We start from the raw sequence: 24,716 nt of genomic DNA, 5'->3' as shown, positions 1-24,716 counted from the left end.
AGCAGGGTAGTAAAAGGACCCTGACTCACAGTTATGGTAGCTTTCAAGAGCAACAGAAATCTGTCCTTTCTAGAGTCACCTGTTTCCTTGGTCCTAGAGAAGATGAGCTTTCTATACGTCTCTAGTTTTGTTCTTACGTCCCTTCTGCTATTACTGAGGTTGTCTGATATGCTGAGTTCTTAACCCCCAGAGGACAAAGCCAGGAAGCTTTGTTTCATCTGGTAAAGACAGGAGCTTCTTAAGGGAGCCTGAGGCAGGTGGCCTTTGTGTCAAGAATGTTCTTATTTTGGATTCTGTCATTTACATGTTTTTTGTTAGATGTTGTTTGTGGCCATGGGAGAGCTCTGTTGCCAGCCACCCTTGGGAGGATTCCATGGGAAGACATTCTTTTAGTTATGCATGAAACCATTAAAGTAGATTTGGGGCCTCTCTCCAGAAGTGGGTCTAGACCACTGTTGTCTGTGGGATGTGTTGTTTTGTTTCTTCTGATTCATTGAAGCCCAGGTTAGGCTATGTGCATGATCAAGGGAGAAAGTTTCAAGATGATCCCTTGTAGTTCTTTGGAAGTAAAAAGGGTCAGGGCCAGGATATTGTTATCTAAGGACAGTGGCCCCTGAGCACCTTTGGCCATAGTTTGGGTCATTTCAGAGTGGCCAGTGGTGCTCTGGGTTTGTGGTTTGGAATTGAGGCTGAGGGACTTGGGGAATAGGCAGTGTGGGGTGGTGGGAGAAGAATTAGTCAGAGGCCAGCAGACAGGCTTGGGTTCTGCTTCTAGCTCTGTTGTAGACTTCCATGGAACTCGGGGTCCATCCCTTCATCTAAGGCCTCCATTCTGAGCCTGCTGTCAGGAGTAAGATTCAAAATTGACTTCAAGTAGCTGAAAATGTTGGACTTTTGGGTAGCATTTTGTCCTTCTGGATGTTTGAAATGTCTGTAAAAATGGACAGTTTTCATTTTGATGTAACTGTTGATGAACTTTGTTGATAAGATAGTTGAAAGTATAGGCTTGGGTGGCTTGTTGGCATGCTTAATATTTAAGATTTCTTGAGAATTGGGTTCTTAATGTCCCCAACCCCAAACCCCCGTCCTTAGACTGGCCAGAGCTTTGCCATGGTTGCTTGAAAAGAGTCTGTTTAGAGTTCCACAGCCTTGCTTATTATCATTGCTCCTTTGCTTGCCAACACCCTCACAATAGAGGCAGGAAGACAGGAACCCAGGCCTTTGCTGTAAGTATTCATCAATCATTGCTGACGTGCCTTATGTAGAATCCTTATCATAGCCTGTCATCTCATTGCTTGCTTTAACCAACCAACTACATATACCTGTATAAGTATTATTTTTATTTTTATATATATATATATATATATATATATATATATATAAAACCAACTGTGTTTTCTGTGTTGGTGACACTTGTAACAAATAATCACTTTTATTTTGTAATTACAAGGAGCAAAACAGTAGGTAATTACTCATTGTTTACAACAGTGGTTCTCAGACTTCATTGTGCACCAGAGTCACCTCAAGGCTTTATTAAACTTTTTCTTTCTTTTACTTTTAAAAATATTTTATTTTACTGATGTATAGTTGTGTTAGTTTCAGGTCTACAGCAAGGTGATTCAGTTATACGTATATATACATTATTTTTTTCATATTCTTTTCCATTATGGTATATCACAAGATATTGAATATAGTTCCCTGTGCTATACAGTAATGGGGTGCATGTGTCTTTTTGAATTATGGTTTTCTCTGGGTATATGCCCAGTAGTGGGATTGCTGGATCGTATGGTAATTCTATTTTTAGTTTTTTAAGGAAACTCCATACTGTTCTCCATCTTGGCTGTATCAATTTGCATTCCCACCAACAGTGCAAGAGGGTTCCCTTTTCTCCACACCCTCTCCAGCATTTGTTGTTTGTAGATTTTCTGATGATGGCCATTCTGACCTGTGTGAGATGATACCTCATTGTAGCTTTGATTTGTATTTCTCTAATAATTAGTGATGTTGAGCAGCTTTTCATGTGCTTCTTGGCCATCTGTATATCTTCTTTGGAGAAATATCTATTTAGGTCTTCTGCCCATTTTTGGATTGGGTTGTTTGATTTTTTAATATTGAGCTGCATGAGCTCTTTAAATATTTTGGAGATTAATCCTTTGTCCGTTGATTCCTTTGCAAATATTTTCTCCCATTCTGAGGGTTGTCTTTTCGTCTTGTTTATGGTTTCCTTTGGTGTACAAAAACTTTTAAGTTTCATTAGGTCCCATTTGTTTACTTTTGTTTTTATTTCCATTACTCTAGGAGGTGGATCAAAAAAGATCTTGCTGTGATTTATGTCAGAGTGTTCTTCCTATGTTTTCCTCTAGGAATTTTACAGTGTCCACTCTTACATTTAGGTTTCTAATCCATTTTGAGTTTAATTTTGTGTATGGTGTTAGAGAGTGTTCTAATCTTATTCTTTTACATGTAGCTGTCCAGTTTTCCCAGCACCACTTACTGAAGAGACTGTCTTTTCTCCATTGTGTATCCTTGCCTCCTTTGTCATAGATTAGTTGACCATAGGTGTGTGGGTTTATCTCTGGGCTTTCTGTCTTGTTCCATTGATCTATATTTCTGTTTTTGTGCCAGTACCATATTGTCTTGATGACTATAACTTTGTAGTATAGTCTGAAGTCAGGGAGTCTGATTCCTGCAGCTCTGCTTTTTTCCCTCAAGACTGCTTTGGCTATTCGGGGTCTTTTGTGTCTCCATACAAATTATAAGATTTTTTGTTCTAGTTCTGTAAAAAATGCCATTAGTAATTTGATAGGGATTGCATTGAATCTGTAGATTGCTTTTGGATAGTGTTGTCATTTTCACAATATTGATTCTTCCAATCCAAGAACATGGTATATCTCTCCATCTATTGGCATCATCTTTAATTTCTTTCATCAGTGTCTTATAGTTTTCTGCATACAGGTCTTTTGTCTCCCTAGGTAGGTTTATTCCTAGGTATTTTATTCTTGTTGTTGCAATGGTAAATGGGAGTGTTTCCTTAATTTCTCTTTCAGATTTTTCATCATTAGCATATAAGAATGCAAGAGATATCTGTGCATTAATTTTGTATCCTGCAACTTTACCAAATTCATTGATTAGCTCGAGTAGTTTTCTGGTGGCATCTTTAGGATTCTCTATATATAGTATCTTGTCATCTGCAAACAGTGACAGTTTTCCTTTTTCTTTTCCAATTTGTATTCTTTTTATTTCTTTTTCTTCTCTGATTGCCGTGGCTAGGACTTCCAAAACTGTGTTGAATAATAGTGGTGAGAGGGCTTCCCTGGTGGCGCAGTGGTTGAGAGTCTGCCAGCCGATGCAGGGGACACGGGTTTGTGCCCCGGTCCCGGGAAGATCCCACATGCTGTGGAGTGGCTGGGCCCATGCGCCATGGCCGCTGAGCCTGCGCGTCCGGAGCCTGTGCTCCACAACGGGAGAGGCCACAACAGTGAGAGGCCCGCGTACCGCAAAAAAAAAAGAAAAAAAAATAGTGGTGAGAGTGGACATCCTTGTCTTCTTCCTGATCTTAGAGGAAACGTTTTCAGTTTTTCACCATTGAGAATGATGTTTGCTGTGGGTTTGTTGTGTATGGCCTTTATCATGTTGAGGTAGGTTCCCTCTATGCCTACTTTCCGGAGAGTTTTTATCATAAATGGGTGTTGAATTTTGTCAGAAGCTTTTTCTGCATCTGTTGAGATGCTCATATGGTTTTTATTCTTCAGTTTGTTAATATGGTGTATCACATTGATTGATTTGCGTATACTGAAGAATCCTTGCATCTCTGGGATAAATCCCACTTGATCATGGTGTATGATCCTTTTAATGTGTTGTTGGATTCTGTTTGCTAGTATTTTGTTGAGGGTTTTTGCATCTATATTCATCAGTGATATTGGTCTGTAATTTTCTTTTTTTTTGTAGTATCTTTGTCTGGTTTTGGTATCAGGGTGATGGTGGCCTCATAGAATGAGTTAAGGAGTGCTCCTTCCTCCGCAGTTTTTTGGAAGATTTTGAGATGGATGGATGTTAGCTCTTCTCTAAATGTTTGATAGAATTCACCTGTGAAGACACCTGGTCCTGGACTTTTGTTTGTTGGAAGATTTTTTTTTTTTTTTTGCAGTATGCGGACCTCTCACTGTTGTTGTGGCCTTTTCCGTTGCGGAGCACAGGCTCCGGACGCGCAGGCTCAGCGGCCATGGCTCACGGGCCTAGCCGCTCCGCGGCATGTGTGATCTTCCCGGACCGGGGCATGAACCCGTGTCCCCTGCATCGGCAGGCGGACTCTCAACTACTGCGCCACCAGGGAAGCCCAATTTTCTTAAGTTTACTGAGGCTTGATTTGTGACCCAAGATGTGATCTATCCTGGAGAATGTTCCGTGGGCATTTGAGAAGAAAGTGTAATCTGCTCTTTTTGGATAGAATGTCCTATAAATATCAATTAAATCTATCTGGTCTATTGTGTGATTTAAAGCTTTTGTTTCCTTATTAATTTTCTCTTTGGATGATCTGTCCATTGGTGTAAGTGAGGGGTTAAAGTCCCCCACTATTATTGTGTCACTGTCGATTTCCTCTTTTATAGCTGTTAGCAGTTGCCTTATGTATTGAGGTGCTCCTATGTTGGGTGCATATATATTTATAATTGTTATATGTTCTTCTTGGATGGATCCCTTGATCATTATGTAGTGTCCTTCCTTGTCTCTTGTAATATTCTTTATTTTAAAGTCTATTTTATCTGATATAAGTATTGCTATTCCAGCTTTCTTTTGATTTCCATTTGCATGGAATATCTTTTTCCATCCCTCCATTTTCAGTCTGAATGTGACCCTAGGTCTGAAGTGGGTCTCTTATAGACAGCATATATATGAGTCTTGTTTTTGTATCTATTCAGCAAGCCTGTGTCTTTTGGTTGGAGCATTTAATCCATTCACGTTTAAGGTAATTATTGATATGTATGTTCCTATGACCATTTTCTTAACTGTTTTGGGTTTGTTTTTGTAGGTTCTTTTCTTCTCTTGTGTTTCCCACTTAGAGAAGTTCTTTCAGCATTTGTTGTAGAGCTGGTTTGGTGGTGCTGAATTTTCTTAGCTTTTGCTTGTCTGTAAAGCTTTTGATTTCTCCATCGAATCTGAATGAGATCCTTGCCGGGTAGAGTAATCTTGGTTTTAGGTTCTTCCCTTTCATCACTTGAAGTATATCATGCCACTCCCTTCTGGCTTGTAGAGTTTCTGCTGAGAAATCAGCTGTTACCTTTATGGGAGTTCCCTTGTATGTTATTTGTCGTTTTTCCCTTGCTGCTTTCAGTAATTTGTCTTTGTCTTTAATTTTTGCCAGTTTGATTACTGTGTGTCTCGGCGTGTTTCTCCTTGGTTTTATCCTGTATGGGACTTTCTGTGCTTCCTGGACTTGGGTGGCTATTTCCTTTCCCATGTTAGGGAAGTTTTCGACTATAATCTCTTCAAATATTTTCTCGGGTCCTTTCTCTCTCTCATCTCCTTCTGGGACCCCTATAATGCGAATGTTGTTGTGTTTAATGTTGTCCCAGAGGTCTCTTAGGCCGTCTTCATTTCTTTTCATTCTTTTTTTTATTCTGTTCCGCAGCAGTGAATTCCACCATTCTGTCTTCCAGGTCACTTATCCATTCTTCTGTCTCAGTTATTCTGCTATAGATTCCTTCTAATGTAGTTTTCATTTCAGTTATTGTATTGTTCATCTCTTTTTGTTTGTTCTTTAATTCTTCTAGGTCTTTGTTAAAACATTTCTTTCATCTTCTCGATCTTTGCTTCCATTCTTTTTCCGAGGTCCTGGATCATTTTCCTATCATTATTCTGAATTCTTTTTCTCTTTTTTTTTTTTGCGGTACACGGGCCTCTCACTGTTGTGGCCTCTCCCGTTGCGGAGCACAGGCTCCGGACGCGCAGGCTCAGCGGCCATGGCTCATGGGCCCATCCGCTCCATGGCACGTGGGATCTTCCTGGACCGGGGCATGAACCCGTGTCCCCTGCATCGGCAGGCGGACTCTCAACCACTGCACCACCAGGGAAGCCCCTGAATTCTTTTTCTGGAAGGTTGCCTATCTCCACTTCATTTGGTTGTTTTCTGGGGTTTTATCTTGTTCCTTCATCTGGTACATAGCCCTCTGCCTTTTCATCTTGTCTGTCTTTCTGGGAATGTGGTTTTCATTCCACAGGCTGCAGGATTGTACTTCGTGCTTCTGCTGTCTGCCCTCTGGTGGATGAGACTATCTAAGAGGCTTGTGCAAGTTTCCTGATGGGAGGGACTGGTGGTAGGTAGAGCCGGCTGTTGCTCTGGTGGGCAGAGCTCAGTAAAACTTTAATCCACTTGTCTGCTGATGGGTGGGGCTGGGTTCCCTCCCTGTTGGTTGTTTGGCCTGAGGCGACCCAACACTGGAGCCTACCTAGGCTCTTTGGTGGAGCTAATGGTGGACTCTGGGAGGGCTCACGCCAAGGGGTACTTCCCAGAACTTCTGCTGCCAGTGTCCAGTCCTCACGGTGAGACAGAGCCACCCCCCTACTCTGCAGGAGACCCCTCAACACTAGCAGGTAGGTCTGGTTCAGTCTCCTATGGGGTCATTGCTCCTTCCCCTGGGTCGTGATGTGCACACTACTTTGTGTGTGCCCTCCAAGAGTGGAGTCTCTGTTTACCCCAGTCCTGCTGAAGTCCTGCAGTCAAATCCCGCTAGCCTTCAAAGTCTGATTCTCTAGGAATTCCTCCTACTATTGCCGGACCCCTAGGTTGGGAAGCCTGACGTGGGGCTCAGAACCTTCACTCCAGTGGGTGGACCTCTGTGGTATAAGTGTTCTCCAGTTTGTGAGTCACCCACCCAGCAGTTACGGGATTTGATTTTATTGTGATTGTGCCCCTCCTACCGTCTCATTGTGGCTTCTCCTTTGTCTTTGGATGTAGGGTATCTTTTTTGGTGAGTTCCAGTGTCTTCCTGTCGATGATTGTTGAGCAGTTAGTTGTGATTCTGGTGTTCTCGCAAGGTGGAGTCTTTTTTGTTTTTAATTTTTGGCTGCGTCGCATCTTCTTTGCTGCGCACAGGCTTTCTTCTAGTTGTGGCGAGCAGGGGCTTTGCTTCGTTGCGGTGTGCGGGCTTCTCATTGCTGTGGCTTCTCTTGTTGGGGAGCACGGGCTCTACGTGTGCGGGCTTCAGTAGTTGTGGCTCACAGGCTGTAGAGCACAGGCTGAGTAGTTGTGGCTCACGGGCTTAGCTGCTCTGTGGCATGTAGGATCTTCCTGGACCAGGGCCAGAACCCGTGTCGCCTGTATTGGCAGACAAATTCTTAACCACTGTGCCACCAGGGAAGTCCTCAAGGTCTTACTAAAACACATTTCTGTGTCACACTCCCAGAGTTTTTGATTCCGTATATTGGGGGTGGGGCTGATAATTTGCATTTCCAGTAATTTCACAGGGTTGTTCATGCTGCTGGTCTGGGGACTACACTTTGATAAACACTGGTTACAGTGAGTCTGGCGCTGTGTGAGAAACTACTGTCAGATGTGTTCTCTAGCCTTGAAGAGCCTGCCTTCGATTTGGGATCTGCCTTCTATATGAAGGCACCTAAATGTGAGTCTCTGCAGGTCAGGTACCAAATGAGTCTGAGAAGTTCAGAGGAGGGAGAACTCTCCAGTAGCAGGGAAGTCAGGAAGCTTTACTGAGCTATTGTGGTCTTTTGAGCTGAGTGCTTAAGGATCAATGAGTGGCACATTCCAGGCAGGAAAACACTTCTTCGTGTGGAGGTGGAAATGTCACAAGACAGTTTCAGTGGGTGGCAAGTAGCTAGTCACTTTGAGTTGGTGGGTATTGTATGCTGGTAATTCGAAATAAGGTTTGGAAAATAATTGGGCTCAGATTGCTTGGACTTTGAGCACTGAAGAGGTGGCTAGCCCTGGGCAGGGCCTTATTCAGGGCTGGAGGAGCAGGCCGGTGGGTGGGGAGAGAATGTATAAGAAGGAGGCAACCAGCCAGAAGATCTTAACTTCATCGTTGCATTATTCTGCTCCCAACCCTTGGGATTTATTTTTTTTCTTCCATGTTGGGTAGCAAATTGGTCCTGAAAACGGACCATGTTTACTAGTGGTAAATCATTACATGATTACCAGTGGTTCATTGATAATCTTGACAAGATTAACTGTGATTTTTTTTTTTTTTTAATAGATCCCTGGAACCAAAAAAAAAAGAAAAATGAGAGAGAGAGAGACATGGGTGGGTTCTAAAATGCAAAAGGTTGAAAGTGTTGGTTTGGGTACAGCTAATGAGAACTTTTGTAGTTGGATGTATTATTTGGCGAGATAAGATTATTTGGATTTCCAGTTTCAGTTTTTTAGCAGAGAGTGATTTTTGTTGGACTTAAAAAAAAAAAAAAAAACGGAACAAAACTAACAATGTAGTTGTCACCATTTAGTGCTTTGGCCTAGTCTCTATTTTGAAATATTGTAATATGCAGCTAATTCATATGGATTTTGAGAGTAATGTGACCTCTAAAAACATAATCCCTTTAGCAGATGGTCGTACTTCTTTTCAAGTTTAAAAGATATTACTACTTCTAAGCCCAGAAAATAAAGATTAAGTGATAAACATTAATAATTCACCAAGCAATAAGTAAATCTGCATTTTCCTTATATCCTATTTTTTTTTAATTGAAGTATAGTTGATGTACAATATTATATGTTACAGGTGTAAATATAGTGATTCACAATTTTTAAAGGTTACACTCCATTTGTAGTTCTTATAAAATATTGGCTATATTCCCTGTGTTGAATAATATATCCTTGTAGCTTATTTTATATATAATAGTTTGTACTTCTTAATCTCCTATCCCTATTTTGCCCCTCCTCTGTTTCCTTCTCCCTACGGGTAACCACTAGTTTGTTCTCTGTATCTGTGAATGTTTCTTTTTTGTTATATTCACTCCTTTGTTGTATTTTTTAGATTCCACACGTGAGATCATATAGTATTTGTCTTGTCTGATTTATTTCACTTAGCATAATACCCTCCAAGCCCATCCATGTTGCTGCAAATTTCATTCTTTTTTCATGGTTGAGTAGTATTCCATTGTATACGTATATGTGTATATATATATATACCACCTCTTTTATCCATCCGTCTGTTGATGGACACTTAGATTGCTTCCATATCTTGGCAATTGTAAATAATGCTGTGAACATTGGGGTGCATGTATCTTTTCGGATTAGTGCTTTTGTTTTTTTCGGATATATACCAAGGAGTGGAATTGCTGGGTCATGTGGTAATTCTATTTTTAGTATTTTGAGACACCTCTATACTGTTTTTTCCACAGTGGCTGCACCAGTTTACATTCCCACCAAGACTGTAACACAGTATATCTTTCCATCTTCAGTTTCTTACATCAGTGTCTTATAGTTTTCCAAGTACAGGTCTTTTACCTCCTTAGGTAGGTTTATTCCTCGGTATCTTATTCTTTTTGATGCAACAATAAACGGGATTGTTCCCTTAATTTCTCTGATAGTTCATTGTTGGTGTTTCCTTACATTCTTAATTGTTTTACTGCTCTTTGTTCTTGGTCTAAGTCAGTGCAAGTTTTTAAGATTTAGTGAAGCACCATAAAAATGAGGTTTTTTTGGGATGGATTTTGATTTGTATAGATAAAAAGATTTGTAAGATAAAGAGGAAAAGGCAAGTGTACTATTATTATCTTGGACATAAGTAAGATTGAATGTGATTCTTGAACAACTTTTTAATTTCCATATGTTTATTATTGTGGTTGGAACTCCCTTGTGTTTATGCTTTGAAAAGTTTTGTTGCTTTCATGAAACTGCAAGTTAAAATCATATCTTTTTGAATTTTAGGTACTTACACTGTGAAATTTTATGATGGAGTAGTTCAGACTGTCAAACATATTCATGTCAAAGCTTTTTCGAAAGATCAGGTGAGAAATGTGGTTTTATGCTTTGTAGTATGAATAATGCTAATGTTATAGTTTTGTTTCTCAAAGATGTTACATTTGTTTATGATGACAAAATCTTTCCTTCATCTGACATGATTTCACCAGAAAGCAATACACAAGTTTTCAGAAATTGTAAATATTTGTCTCTCTCTCTGCCTTTTTCTTTTCATACCAGTTCTTTTCAGAAGTGCCAGTACTTGCGTACCATTACCTGTTATCTGTCTTTTTCCCAAAGCGCCTGGTTGTTATTCTTTCTTCTGTCTTCCTGTGCTCTGCCCACAGAGCTGTTTCCCCTCACAGGGAACTTGCTGAGTGGTTGAAGAGATGGAGATGTTTTCTCCTCATCTGACTTTGTCCTTCAGCTCAGGACCATGGCTTGGTGGTTACGGAGCCACCATTTGGCATAGATTTGGCAAGCACTCGTGCTAGATGTGCCTGGGTTGAAATTTTTGTTTCCTTTTGTCCCTTTCACCATCCATGTACTTGTCTAAGCACGGGTCCTGAGTTTTTTTTTTTTTGAGGTACGTGGGCCTCTCACTGTTGTGGCCTCTCTCGTTGCGGAGCACAGGCTCCGGACGCGCAGGCTCAGCGGCCATGGCTCACGGGCCCAGCCGCTCCGCAGCATGTGGGATCTTCCCGGACCGGGGCGCGAACCCGTGTCCCCTGCGTTGGCAGGCAGACTCTCAACCACTGCGCCACCAGGGAAGCCCCGGGTCCTGAGTTTTGATACTGGAAATGTGGTGCACACAGATAGATTCTGGCCACCTGGAAGTGTTGCCTACTTTCTTCGTGATTTTTTTTTCCCTTTTAGTTTTTTTTAATATTTATGTCTTAATGAAATAGCTGAGGGGAAAGATTCTGATTGTAACTAATTGTTATTTACTTCTTTGGGTGGTTGTTGATATGACAGTATTTGGTAATCCTGGAACCTTCTAATAAATTCTTCTGAACATATATTTAGCAATTCCAAAGCATCATGATACATGATATTGTTAAAGATAATCTCAGAAGTGTTTTTGCCTTTCTGGTTTTCCTCTTCAGAAAATTGACAAAATTATAAAGCTTTAGCCCTGAAGATGTTTTCTCTTTGATCATTTGCTTCTCAGGCATCTAAGGAACTACACAGCACTCTAAAACATTATTTTGGCCTTCAATTTGGCAATTTTTATGTTAAGTTTGTGGAATGAGTTAATATAGATAGAGGACTGTATTAAGAACATGTCCAGAGCTGTCATATTGTATCTAGAATCTACACAAATGGAAGTCTAGGGCTCCACATAACAAACGTTCATCTGTTTCCTCTGATTGATAGTACTCATGGTGCCTTAGCTTGGGGATGGGCACCTCACCCTGTGTGGATTTGTGGGTCTTCAGTCCTCAATTCCCAGCTGCCTCTGAGTGTCTCATGTCATCTCAGACCTGGCAGGTGGTCAAGCACAGGCCCATGGCTCCTGTTTGTTTTTCTTTTCCAAGAGAACATAGTGGTTTGGATAAATGACTTCTCAGCTAGGCCACTTACAAAGCAAAATTTCTTACAAATATCTGTCAGACAATTTTTAAAGCTTTTTTCAGATAGTATTCGATTGTTTTTTTGTTTTTTAAATAGGGTTGTACTGCCCTAAGTGGTTTGATAATCTATATTTCAGGAACATTTATCTTTTTTTGAAGTTATAGAAACAATATATGTTTGCTGTAGAAAATTTAGAAAGTACAGAAAAGGGCAAAGAAAGTAAAAATTGTATAATTCTATCATCTAGATGCAATTGCTCTTAACATTTTAATGTATAGCCTTCTGTATTTTTTTAAAAAGATACTTATGTATATATATTTTTCTTTTCCAAATTTGAGTCATATGTTACTGTTCTATAACTTGCTCTTTTTTTTTTTTTTTTTTTTTTTGCGGTATGTGGGCCTCTCACTGTTGTGGCCTCTCCCGTTGCGGAGCACAGGCTCCGGACACGCAGGCTCAGCGGCCATGGCTCACAGGCCCAGCCGCTCTGCGGCATGTGGGATCCTCCCGGACCGGAGCACAAACCCGCGTCCCCTGCATCGGCAGGCATACTATCAACCACTGCACCACCAGGGAAGCCCTGTAACTTGCTCTTTTAACAAAATAACGTTTTCCCAAGTTCCTAAGTACTGTATGGGAATATAGCTTTTAATGGCTAAGTAGTATTTATAATATGTATGTAACCCTACTTTGTGTAACCAGTTTTCTAATGGTCATTTAAGGATATTTGTAAATCTGGGTACACACGTCTGATTATTTTGTTATCAGATTTCATTTCTAGGAATTTATTCGAGTTCAAAAGTATAAACATAAGACTTTTGACCTAAATTGCCAGCCCCCCTTCCTGGTGGTTGCAGTTTATATTTCTGCCAGCAGTTACTGAGGAGTGCTTGTCCTCAAACCTGGCTGCTTTCAGAAAACTTTGGAGACTTGAAAAAAATATTTTCTTTTAGTTTCTAACCACAGGGATTCTCCTTGTTTATTACTTTTCCCTCTGGAACAAATTAAACTTTTACTCACTGTGTATTTAGGCAGTCCTTCCTGCTCCTGGCAAAAATCTGTGTGCCAAGTGTGTGCTTGGTGCTAGGGATCCAATATGAACATGATGTGGTGGTCTCTGCTCTTCTCTTGAGGTCTTGGAAGAAAGATACTTACGCAAATAAACTTAATTGTAGTTTTAGAAACTCCAGAGCTTTCAGAGCTTGCTTTATTATGAGACAGTATACTAGGACACAAGATTTTTAAGATGAATTTTGAAAAAGTAATTTAGGAGGAAAGTAACCAAGAAGAAGTACTTTCTCCTAATGGACAAAAACTCAGTAGCTCAGGAACGCAGTAGGTGGCTTGTTCGACTTAGCACAGCCTTTACCCAGTAGAGGAAGCAAAGACCCTGTTTTTGAGGTGGAAAATCTTTACAGCTTTCTGGTTCGCCTCTAGTTATCAGTTTGGGTTCTTCTCTACACAGGACATCAGCATCTGCTGGCAAACTGAGCCAGCCTCTGAAAGGCCCTGGGTCAGTGTAGTCATTCTTGGGAGGAGACGGACGGGGCATGAAGGCATCTCTGTCAAAAAGATTGCTTCCCAGAAGAGGTCCCTGGGGTAGTTGTCTGTCCCTTTAATAATTTTTTAGTGACTTACTAATCAAAAGGGGAGATAGCATTGTCTCAGAAGGAATTGAAAATGGCTGTTATTTTCTTTAAACTTAGGACTGTTTTTCAAACCTCAGAATATGGGTGTATATTTTCAGTGGTGCTTTCCATTACATGACCTGATACATGTCCTCTTTTAATTTCTTTGTCTTCATAAGTTTACAAAAAACCATCTGATTTTATATTTGCAAGTAATCACAAAGTGTGATTCATCGCTATTTTGCTCATTTTAGAATATTGTGGATAATGCTAGGCCTAAAGAAACAGAACACAAAAGTCTTTCATCATCTCCTGATAAACGAGAGAAGTTTAAAGAGCAGAGAAAAGCCACAGCCAATGTGAAGAAAGACAAAGAGGACAAAGCCTTAAAGACAGAAAAGAGACCTAAACAGCCTGATAAAGAAGGAAAGTTAATCTGTTCTGAAAAGGGGAAGGTGTCAGAGAAGAGCCTTCCCAAGAACGAGAAAGAAGATAAGGAGAACATTTCAGAAAATGACAGAGAGTATTCTGGAGATGCTCAAGTGGATAAGAAACCTGAAAATGACATTGTGAAGAGTCCACAAGAAAACTTGAGGGAGCCAAAAAGAAAGCGAGGCAGACCCCCTTCCATAGCTCCTACTGGTGAGTTCCCCAAGTGTGCAATGCCAGAGTGTTCTTCTGTGGTCCTTTGTGGTTCTTTATAACTTCTGTACTTCAAGCCTTTGTTTTTGTGACTGACTTTGAATCATCCTGTCATCTAAAAACAAGTCATGCCCATAGAGCTGAATTTTATGGGAGGTATATATCCAGGTGAACATAAGTTTTGGAAACATGTCCTTGACTGGGCTTCTGGGGTGACAGATAACTCTTCACTAGATACTTCAGCTTATATGATAAAGCCTAATAAGCTAAGGCCTTTTGCTTTTGCCAATTCAAATGATTTCACTTTAAGTAAGCTTACTAGAACGTAGAATCAGGAAATAGTGTTTTCATGAGTGACATGAAAGGGGAAAGGAGAAGTAAATAGGTGTGGGCATCTGGAGGAGGCGACAAGAAAGAACACTGGACCTAGGAACGTATGGGTACATTTGAAATTGAGATCTCTGGAGAGTGATTATGGATCGGAAATTTTCCCTGTCTAAATAAAAAGCTGAGATGGCTAATTGGTAGAGTCAAGGTTAGAGGATTTAGGGAAGAATACACAATTATTTTAAAAAGTTGAAATATGGAATTCTTCTAAAATAGCCAAGAAAGAAACAAACCCTGAATGTTTGTTAAGGCAAACATTCCTTCTCTAGATTGAGTGGCGTGAAGAACCCCCAGGATCTCTAGACTGAACACTGCCTATAATTATCTGGCAGTGGCCTTCAGACATTCTTGTTTACATGTTCTTTACATAAATATTGAAAAACTGTGAATCCCCTAGTTTGTTTTTTTTTGTTTTTTTTGCGGTACGCGGGCCTCTCACTGTTGTGGCCTCTCCCTTTGCGGGGCACAGGCTCCAGACGCGCAGGCTCAGTGGCCATGGCTCACGGGCCCAGCCGCTCCACAGCATGTGGGATCCTCTCGGACTGGGGCACGAACCCATGTCCCCTGCATCGGCAGGTGGACTCTCAACCACTGCGCCACCAGGGAAGCCCGAATCCCCTAGTTTTAAAGTGATACCTGGGGACTTGCCTGGCAGTTCAGCAGTTAAGACTCCACGCTTCCACTGCGGGGGGCTCTGGTCCGATCCCCGGTCGGGGAACTAAGATCCCACACAACATGTGGCGAGGCCAAAAAAAAAAAAAGTGATACCTGTTTTTTTCTTACAAGTTTGAATAGCTGCTAAAGGTAAATTTAAAATATAAAATATGACAAAATATATTTTCATCAGAACTGTGGAACTACAGAGTTAGCTCAGTTGTTGTTCCCTTATGATGCAGAATGCAAAGCCAGTCCTATCTGTCAATCCAGACAGCTACACCAGACTTAATTTCTGTGGCAGAAGCTCTACCTTTATTTACTTCAAATAAATGTATTAGTACTTGTTCCCAGTAGACAGCCTTCTTAAATCTTCTGATTTTAAGGTATGAAATAAGACAATAGGTTGATTTCTTCCTAGATGAAATAAGGCACTTCCCCCTTCAGTGGTTATAAGTGGGTTTCATTCTCAAGATCTGAGCATGCTGGAATTGTCCCTACGCCTAACTAGGGCCTAGACCTGTGCTGTCCGATATGGTAGCTGCTAGCCACCTGTGGTTACTGAGCACTTGAAATGTGGTTACTCTGAATTGAGATGGGCTGTAACTTGTAAAATTCACAAGGGAGGGAATTCCCTGGTGGTCCAGTGGTTAGGACTCTGTGCTTTTAGCACCGAGAGAGGGCCTGGGTTCAATGCCTGGTCGGGGAATTAAGATCCTGCTAGCCATGCAGCGTGGCCAAAACAAAACAAAAAACCACACTGGTTTTCAAATAGTACAAAAAAAAAAAAAAAAAGAAACACCCAGGAATGTAAAATATCTCAATAATTTAAAATTATTGACTACATGTTGGAATGATGTTTTAGATGTATTGGGTTAAATAAAATATATTCTTAAAATTAATTTCACTTTTTTTAACTTCTTAAAGTGACAACTAAAAATTGAAAATTACCTATGTGGCTTCCATTTATGGCCCTCATATTCCTATTGGACAGCACTGGCCTCATTGGCTTTCTCAGTAGGGTTCCAAGAGAGAATTAAGCTCTAATGCCCAAGGCATCTGTGACCTCTAATGAATTGACTTCTGCAAATTGAGAATGTTAGTAGAATGATAAACCACTCTTGGGAGAATTGAGAAAATAACCTTTGTGTTCTGTTTTCAAATGAGGAACCCTAATTGAGAAAGTCCGGAGGTTTTAAACCTCTGGGCAGCGTACCATGTTGAGATGTGGGATATAATAAGCAGGCCTTTTTATTAAGTGTAGGATTTCACACCAGATAGGATCAATTTAATAGAGAACTGGAGTTTTCCAAGCTTACTGTTAACACTTGCCTGAGGCATTCCTCCCCAGTCAGAATTTTCTGAAGCAGGATCTGGGAATGCTAATTGTTAACAACCTTCCCAGATAATTCTTACTGTAATAATAGTTTGGGAAACACTGAACTTCTGTATGGTCAGCCCCAGTTTGTATGTGGTATCAAAATGAAGAAGGTTTGCCAGTATCTAATATATAGTTCAAATCCCCTTTAAAAATTGCTTGGAATAAGTTCATTGACACGGTGGAGTCTTGAGCTGTCTAGATTGTACAGACCTTATTGGAACAGGATCTGAGCTGTTTGGGGAAGGTTGTTTGTGTTTAATTTGGAATGTGTGTGATCTCCAAGTTCCCACTCTTGGAACAAAATAATGTTGGCACACTGAGAAGATTGAACACAGGAAGAGCCAAAGAGTTCAGCACTCTCATCAGGTTTGCGTCCTCAGAGCTCAGCCCTGTCTCCTTTGGCCATTTGACATGGCAGATCTGAAGCTGCTGGTCTTAGATGAGTCTTTTCTCTCCCTTCCCCATTCCCCTCCCATTTCCTTCCCTTCCGCCCTCTTCTTTCTCCTGGCTGCTGCTTTCTCTCATTTCAACCCTCATCAGACCCCCAGCCCTACCTTTGCCTCAAGCTTCCCAATTTCTTTTCTTTTCTTGTTTTAAAATTAATTAATTAATTAATTTTTGGCTGCATTGGGTCTTCGTTGCTGCGCACAGGCTTCCTCTAGTTGCAACGAGCAGGGGCTACTCTTCACTGCTGTGTGTGGGCTTCTCATTGTGGTGGCTTCTCTTGTTGCAGAGCACGGGCTCTAGGCGTGTGGACTTCAGTAGTTGTGGCACACAGGCTCAGTAGTTGTGGCTCGCGGGCTCTAGAGCACAGGCTCAGTAGTTGTGGCGCACGGGCTTAGTTGCTTTGCAGCATGTGGGATTTTCCTGGACCAGGGCTCAAACCCGTGTCCCCTACATTGGCAGGCGGAGTCTTAACCACTGTGCCACCAGGGAAGTCTCCCACTATTTCTTTTCTTTTATTTTTTTCTTTTGCCTGCCTTTTGGATTCTCACCTTTCCTCATGGGGGAGAACTTCTTAAGTGTTAGGTTTAAAAATACAGAGTGAGGGACTTCCCTGGTGGCACAGTGGTTAAGAATCAGCCTGCCAATGCAGGGGACGTGGGTTCGATCCCTGGCCTGGGAAGATCCTACATGCCGTGGAGCAACTAAGCCCGTGCACCACAACTACTGAGCCTGTGCTCTATAGCCCGCGAGCCACAACTACTGAGCCCATGCGCCACAACTACTGAAGCCCCCGCGCCTTGAGCCCCTGCTCCGCAACAAGAGAAGCCACTGTAATGAGAAGCCTGCACACTGCAATGAAGAGTAGCCCCCGCTGGCTGTAACTAGAGAAAGCCCGTGCATAGCAACGAAGACCCAACGCAGCCAAAAATAAATAAATAAACTTTAAAAAAAAAAAATTGAGTGAGTACTATCTAAGGGTTTAGCTTCTGCACTGCTAAATTACGTCAGGGCTGGATTTTCCAGTGTTAAGCAGCCTTGCCTGGCACTGACTATCAAATAGCATAGTCTCCTGAGAATTTTCTGGAATTGTTTTTAAGAGGTTGTAAATGTTGACATTCTTTTTGGTCCTTCAAAATTAGGACAATGCCAAGCTAACCAATTTAGCAAGTAGAGGTAGAAAATAATAATCAAGCCATAGTCCCAGGGTACACATTTTAAGAATTAGCCTGCCTGGTGGATTTCCTGAGTATCATATAAACCAAATTTTGATAAGAAGATTTGATTGTGATAAAAATGACTTTTCTGTTGCCTTTGTACCCTCATATTTTAAAGCAGCCACGTTGGGGTATTTAAAGAGAGGGTTTCAGGAGATAAATATATGAATAGAGCTGGGTCATAGGAGAAACCAAAAAGATTCAGGAGGTCAGTCTGCAGGGTGTCTGCGTCTCCTAAAAGGAAGTAATTTCTCACCCATTTCACTTTTTTTTTCCCTTTTGGCTTAAGTAAGAATTCCCTTTCAGGGCCTATTTATCATGCAAGGATGTGTGTGGATGTTCATAATATGTTTTATTTACATGTAATATGAGGATTGGTCACTAAGAAACTACATACCTATTTTTGTGTGGTTTTATATACATTGTAGCTGTGGACTCAAACTCTCAAACTTTGCAACCAATAACATTGGAATTGAGAAGACGGAAGATATCAAAAGGAAGTGAAGTCCCATTAAAACGTCCTCGGCTTGACAAAAATTCATGTGAGTCTTCAGTTTGTGTATGTGTGGCTAGAACTTGACATCCATTGGGTTAATTCCCCTGTGTCCATCTTGTCCCCTGTTCCTTATAGGCGCTGATGCTTGTCCTTGATCACAGGGGCTAGTGTGAGTGGGATGTGGTTGGATCAGAGGAGTTCTGCTAGAGGAAAAATAAATCTCAGAGCACAGGCTGTGTTAATGTTGGGGTCAGTGGTGTTGTCTCTATGCCCATAAACTCCATCTGATATGAATTCCACTGGAAATTTAATGGCTTAGGAAGGGATGGATTTCATATGCTGAGTGAAACTTTAAAAATACTATTTACTGATTTTACTGTATAGTACAGGGAACTATATTCAATATCTTATAATAACCTATAGTGGAAAAGAATCTGAGAAAGAACATATATATATATGTACACACATACATATGTACATATATATATGTACATACCTGAAACTGTCACTTTGCTGTACACCTGAAACTATCGCAACATTGTAAACCAACTACACTTCCATTAAAAAATTACTATTTATTGATTTTTTTAAAAGTACCCTGTTGGCTCCAGAAAGGATTTGTGATGGCTTTAAGGCTCTGTAAACTTACTGACTTGGGAAGTTAGTATGTAGACTTCTATGTTGGAAAGCCCCAAAATAAAACTTGCCAAGATTGAGACATGACCTTGGCACATATTTTCAGATCATGAATCCTTAAATTAGGAAAATTATATCCTGGCAGAAAGACTGTACCTGTACTTAAAACTATAAACCAGGATAGGGTATTTCCTTTCATCGTTGATCTAATATTCTAGAAGTCTCTGGTTGAAGCCCTTATAGAGGCAGCCAGTCCAGAAATCTGTAGTAGCAGAATTATTTCTTCAGGTCTCTTGACTACAACTCTCTTAATGGTTTATAGCCCAGGAAAAGTCAAAAAACTACTCGGAAAACACTGACAAAGACTTATCAAGGAGACGGTCCTCCAGGCTGTCCACTAATGGGACCCACGAGATCCTAGATCCTGACTTGGTTGTATCAGATTTGGTTGATACGGTTACTACTGATCCTTTGCAAAACACATCATCTGGTACCAAGGAGTCTGAAGAAGGTGAGTCAGAGTCTGTTCTGGAATGGTCTTGCCAACATGCTCCCTGTCTAATGAGAACCAGTCTAAATCAGTCATTGTGTACTGCCTTATACAAGTTTTAGATGGTCTTGAAATCAAGTTATTGAATTGGCTGCAGTGTTTCTTATATTCTTCACTGAAGATTTAATAGATAAACTTTTGTTTGCATTTGTGATTGGTTTTGCTTATATATGTCTGAATGTTGGGTTGGAGGTGCAGTGCTTGAAGAGCCCTGTTCCTGTCTCTGTCTTTCTGATGCCATCTCACTCCAGTCCCTCTGCCTTTTTGTTAATATTTCCAGCAGATCCTCCCTTCACTTTAGCTTCTTATTAGCCTTCGTCTTTGATATGCTCACAGCCCTGGCTATGTGTGTTGGAACCTGTGAATGTATTCTTGTATACCATGAAATGAATGGTTTCCTCTAAAAAGACCCTGGCTTTATCAGGTTTTTTTTTGTTTTAAATTATTGATTAACTTATTTATTTTTGGCTGCGTTGGGTTTTCGTTGCTGCCCGTGGGCTTTCTCTAGTTGTGGCGAGTGGGGGGCTACTCTTCATTGCGGTGCGCAGGCTTCTCATTGCGGTGGCTTCTCGTTGCAGAGCACAGGCTCTAGGAGCATGGGCTTCAGTAGTTGTGGCTTATGGGCTCTAAGAGCGCAGGCTCAGTAGTTGTGGCTCGCGGGCTGTAGAGTGCAGGCTCAGTAGTTGTGACCCATGGGCTTAGTGGTTCCATGGCATGTGGAATCTTCCCGGACCAGGGCTCGAACCCGTGTCCCCTGCATTGGCAGGTGGATTCTTAACCCACTGTGCCACCAGGGAAGCCCCTTTATCAGTCTTTTGTGGGACTTTTGGTTCTCAGATTATGTACATGTATATGTTCCCCAATCTTTCTCTTTTTCTTCTAGGTCAGTTGAAATCTCCTTTGGAAGCTGGCCAGGTCTCATCAGCACTAACTTGCCACTCCATTGGGGATGGATTGGGGCCTGCAGGCTTGGAGTTGAACTGCAAGTCAATGGGCGAAAACACTATGAAAACGGAACCGGCTTCCCCCCTTGCTGAGTTACAAGAGATTTCTACGGTGGCAGGTTCATATTTAGAGTTAACATAACCCTCTTCTTATACTTTTGCTTCTCCTTTGATTGTGAACTAAAAAAAAATGGATTTTCCTAATGCTTTTTTTTTAACCTTTTATTAATAATATTTTCTTATTTTAATGCTATATACATTTTAAAAATGCTATATACTTGTCATTTCTGATATTGCCAATTTGGGTTTCCTCTCTTTTCTTGATTAGTATAGCTAGGGATTTATCAATTTTTGTTGATAATTTCAAAGAACCAACATTTTACTTTAGTTTTCTCTTTGTTTTTTTTTTAATGTCATTGATTTCTGTTTTGATCTTTAGTGTTTTCTTCCTTTAAATGTTTCTAGAAACATAGGTCATTAATTTTAGATTTTTCTTCTTTTCCAATATGAGTATTTAAAGTTTTAAAATTTCCCACTAAGCACTGCTTCAGCTACATCCTACGAATTTTGGTATGTTGTATTTTCATTGTCATTCAATTCAAAATATTTACGATTTATTCGTTGACTGTGGGTTACTTAGAAGTGTGTTGTTTCATTTCCAAGTATTTATTTGTTTGTTTTTTTAAATTGATTAATTTTTGGTTGCATCGTGTCTTCGTTGCTGCGCACGGGCTTTCTCAAGTTTCGGCGAGCAGGGGCTACTCTTTGTTGCTGTGCGCAGGCTTCTCATTGCAGTGGCTTCTCTTGTTGCGGAGCACGGGCTCTAGGCGCGTGGGCTTCAGTAGCTGTGGCTTGCATGGTCTAGAACTCAGGCTCCATAGTTGTGGTGCATGGGCTTAGTGGTTCCATGGCATGTGGGATCTTCCCAGACCAGGGCTCAAACCTGTGTGCCCTGCATTGGCAGGCGGATTCTTAACCACTGTGCCACCAGGGAAGTATTTTATAGATACCTTATTGTTACGATTTATAATGTAATTCCATTAGAGTCAAAGAACATACTCTGCAGGATTTCAATCTTTTTTGTTTTTGTTTGTTTTTGGCTGTGCCGCACAGCATGTGTGATGTTCCCGACCAGGGATTGAACCTGGGCTGTGGCAGTGAAAGTCTGGAATCCTAACCAGTAGGCCACCAGGGAACTCCTGAACTGTCCCCTTTGTAATGTGAAGTATAACTCTGGCTTTGGTGATTGTCTTTTACTTGAAGTGTACTTTGTCTGATATTACTCCAGCTTTCAAAAAAGGTACTCCAGCTTTCTTTTGTTTTTTGTATGCATGGTATATCTATCACTTTTCTTTCAATATAACTGTCTTTAAGTTCAAAGTGTGTCTTTTATAGATAGATAGTTGGGTTTGGATTTTAACTGCAATGTTTAGTCACATTAAATGAAATTATTGATATGGTTGCTTTTAGGTCTACTATCTCGCTTTTTGTTTTCTGTTTATCCTATGTTTTGTTCTTCTACTTCTTTCTTGTTTTTTCAGGTCAATTGAATTTTTTAAAATCCCATTTTAATTCATCTATTAGCTTTTAGCTCTACTTGTTAGCATTTGTTTTAGAGGTTACTCTAGACATTATGATATATATATATATCCTTTTCATGGTTTAGAGTTAATATTGAACCACCTTATATAAAATGTTGTATAATCCATTAACACCCCCTTTTTATGCTCTAGTTAAGACATGAATTGTATCTATATGTGCTGTAAAGTCCACAATTTAGTATTATAATTTTTGCTCTAAACAATTATGTATTTTAAAGAATAATACAAAAGAGATAGTGCTTTACACACGTATCTACCATATCTAGTGTTCTTCATTTCTTCTTCTTCTTCCTCTTTTTTTTTTTCTGTAGTGCAGGTTTCCTGGTGACATTCTTTTGGTTTTTGTTTATTTGAACGTAACTTCATTTAATTTTCATTCTTAAAGGATATTTTCACTGGATATAGAATTGTGGGTTTACAGTTTTTTCCTATAAGTACTTTAAAGATGTTGTTCACGGTCCTCTATTGTTTCTGAAAGGAAGTTAGTAACCATTCATATTGTTGTTTCCCTGGTTGTAATGTGTTTTCTTTCTCGCTGCTTTCAAGATTTTCTTCTTTATCTTTGGTTTTTAGCAGTTTAACTACGATGTATTTAAATTTGTTTTAGTTTTGTATTTAACCTGCTCGAGATTCACTGAGCTTGAATATGAAAATTGATTTATTTCATCAAATTTATGTTAGACCTTTAGATACTGTCCCACAGGTCACTGGGACTCTGTTGTCTTTTTTGTTTTCATTTAGTTTTCTCCCCTCATTTTCAGATGGAAAACTGTTTTTTTTTTTTTTGTGGTATGTGGGCTTCTCACTGCTGTGGCCTCTCCCGTTGTGGAGCACAGGCTCCGGACACGCAGGCTCAGCGGCTCAGCGGCCATGGCTCATGGGCCTTACCGCTCCACGGCATGTGGGATCTTCCCGGACCGGGGCACAAACCCGTGTCCCCTGCGTCGGCAGGCGGACTCTCAACCACTGCGCCACCAGGGAAGCCCGGTTTTACTTTTTAAGTTGTATTTTTTAAAATGAGGTTTAGCAGTTTTTCATTTTTTCTTTTTTGCTGTACGCGGGCCTCTCACTGTTGTGGCCTCTCCCGTTGTGGAGCACAGGCTTCGGATGCGCAGGCTCAGTGGCCATGGCTCATGGGCCCAGCCGCTCCGCGGCACGTGGGATCTTCCCAGACTGGGGCACAAACCCGTGTCCCCTGCATCGGCAGGCAGACTCTCAGCCACTGCGCCACCAGGGAAGCCCCTTCATATGTTTATTGAATATTTTTATTTATTTATTTTTGTGAATTGTCTTTTCATATTCTTTGCCCACTTCCCCTAGGATTATTTGTTTTTGTTATTGATTTGCCAAGTGTCCTTTGTATATTATTATTATTATTAGTTAATTAATTTATTTTTGGCTATGTTGGGTCTCTGTTGCTGCACGTGGGCTTTCTCTAGTTGTGGCGAGTGGGGGCCACTCTTCATTTTGGTGCACAGGCTTCTCATTGCGGTGGCTTCTCTTGTTGTGGAGCGGGGCTCTAGGCAAGCAGGCCTCAGTAGTTGTGGCACATGGACTCAGTAGTTGTGGCACGCGGGCTCAGTAGTTGTGGCACACGGGCTTAGTTGCTCCGCGGCATGTGGGATCTTCCCGGACCAGGGCTCGAACACCTGTCCCCTGTATTGGCAGGCGGATTCTTAACCACTGCGCCACCAGGGAAGTCCCATACATTGGTGTCACTTTTATTTATTGTATTTCATAATACTGAAATTAAAAAATTTAAATCTACTTTCTTTTTTCCTCAGTATTTGAAATATATAGTTATGATCATAGTATGTGTATAATCAGTATTATTACATATGCATTTTCCCATATTATAAACTCCATATTAAAATCATTTTAATTATAATATAAGCCACCCTTTAAAGATCTTGATGAGATCAAAATATGTCTTCTACCCATGGCTCATGTTCCAAGGTTTGATTAACATTCATCTTTAAAAATTTGTTTATTTTGTAAAGTTTGACTTATCATTAATTGAAAGAGGTAGAATAGGGTAGAAGGGAATTAGTATAGGTAAATTCTCGTGTTTCCTAAATACCCATGAAGGCTGAAGGACTTGTAGGATAGCCCTCTTGTGGACTCAGCTATATTCTGAACTAAGGCAGATTTAATGGGGGGAAGACATGGCCTTATTGGAGAATTTAGCCAGAAAAAAGTTATGGGATCAAAACTCATGAAATTCTATTGATGACTTGGTTCTGGACCTGGGAAGTGTTCCTTTGATAAACCTGGGTGGTCTGTAACTTTCTTCCTTCACTTGTGTGGAGAGGATAGGCCCTGTAGTTTCCAGAGCAGAGCTTCCTGGGTATGTATGAGCCCAGAGGAAGAATGAAGAAACTTGTGGAGATTTGTGGGTCATGCATTGTTCGTGAAGATTTGTGGGTCACGCATTGTTCCTGGAGAATAATGTGCAGACAAGCTTTTTGTGAGAGACTCAGGGAAATAGTAGCGGTTAAATGAAATTGTCTTCCTGTAGTTAGGGCCTGAAAGGTGTGAAGAGATGCTGCACACATGGATGTGGAAGCTCTGGTTGTGTATCTTGTTTTGCTCAGTTCGGTTAGAGTGTCCTGTTGACCTGCTACGTAATAGGCGCTGTGCTAATAAGCATC

At 40.7% G+C, this 24,716-nt stretch overlaps 1 protein-coding gene across 5 annotated transcripts in view; it reads left to right on the top strand.

Moving 5' to 3' along the window:
- The window catches only part of PHF20 (PHD finger protein 20), a 133,192-nt gene that overhangs the window by 44,980 nt on the left and 63,496 nt on the right, over positions 1-24,716 (top strand). For all 5 annotated transcript variants that reach the window (XM_079944297.1, XM_079944296.1, XM_079944294.1 and 2 more), the window contains exons 5-9: positions 9,878-9,957; positions 13,368-13,755; positions 18,267-18,380; positions 19,293-19,481; positions 20,404-20,583. In XM_079944297.1, the coding sequence (XP_079800423.1) occupies positions 9,878-9,957; positions 13,368-13,755; positions 18,267-18,380; positions 19,293-19,481; positions 20,404-20,583 (951 nt within the window). The remainder of the gene's footprint in view (positions 1-9,877; positions 9,958-13,367; positions 13,756-18,266; positions 18,381-19,292; positions 19,482-20,403; positions 20,584-24,716) is intronic.

The sequence above is a fragment of the Stenella coeruleoalba genome, assembly GCF_951394435.1.
Source record: "Stenella coeruleoalba genome assembly, chromosome: 15".
In the NCBI taxonomy this organism is placed as follows: domain Eukaryota; kingdom Metazoa; phylum Chordata; class Mammalia; order Artiodactyla; family Delphinidae; genus Stenella; species Stenella coeruleoalba.
This window is presented reverse-complemented; position numbering and strand designations above follow the sequence as displayed.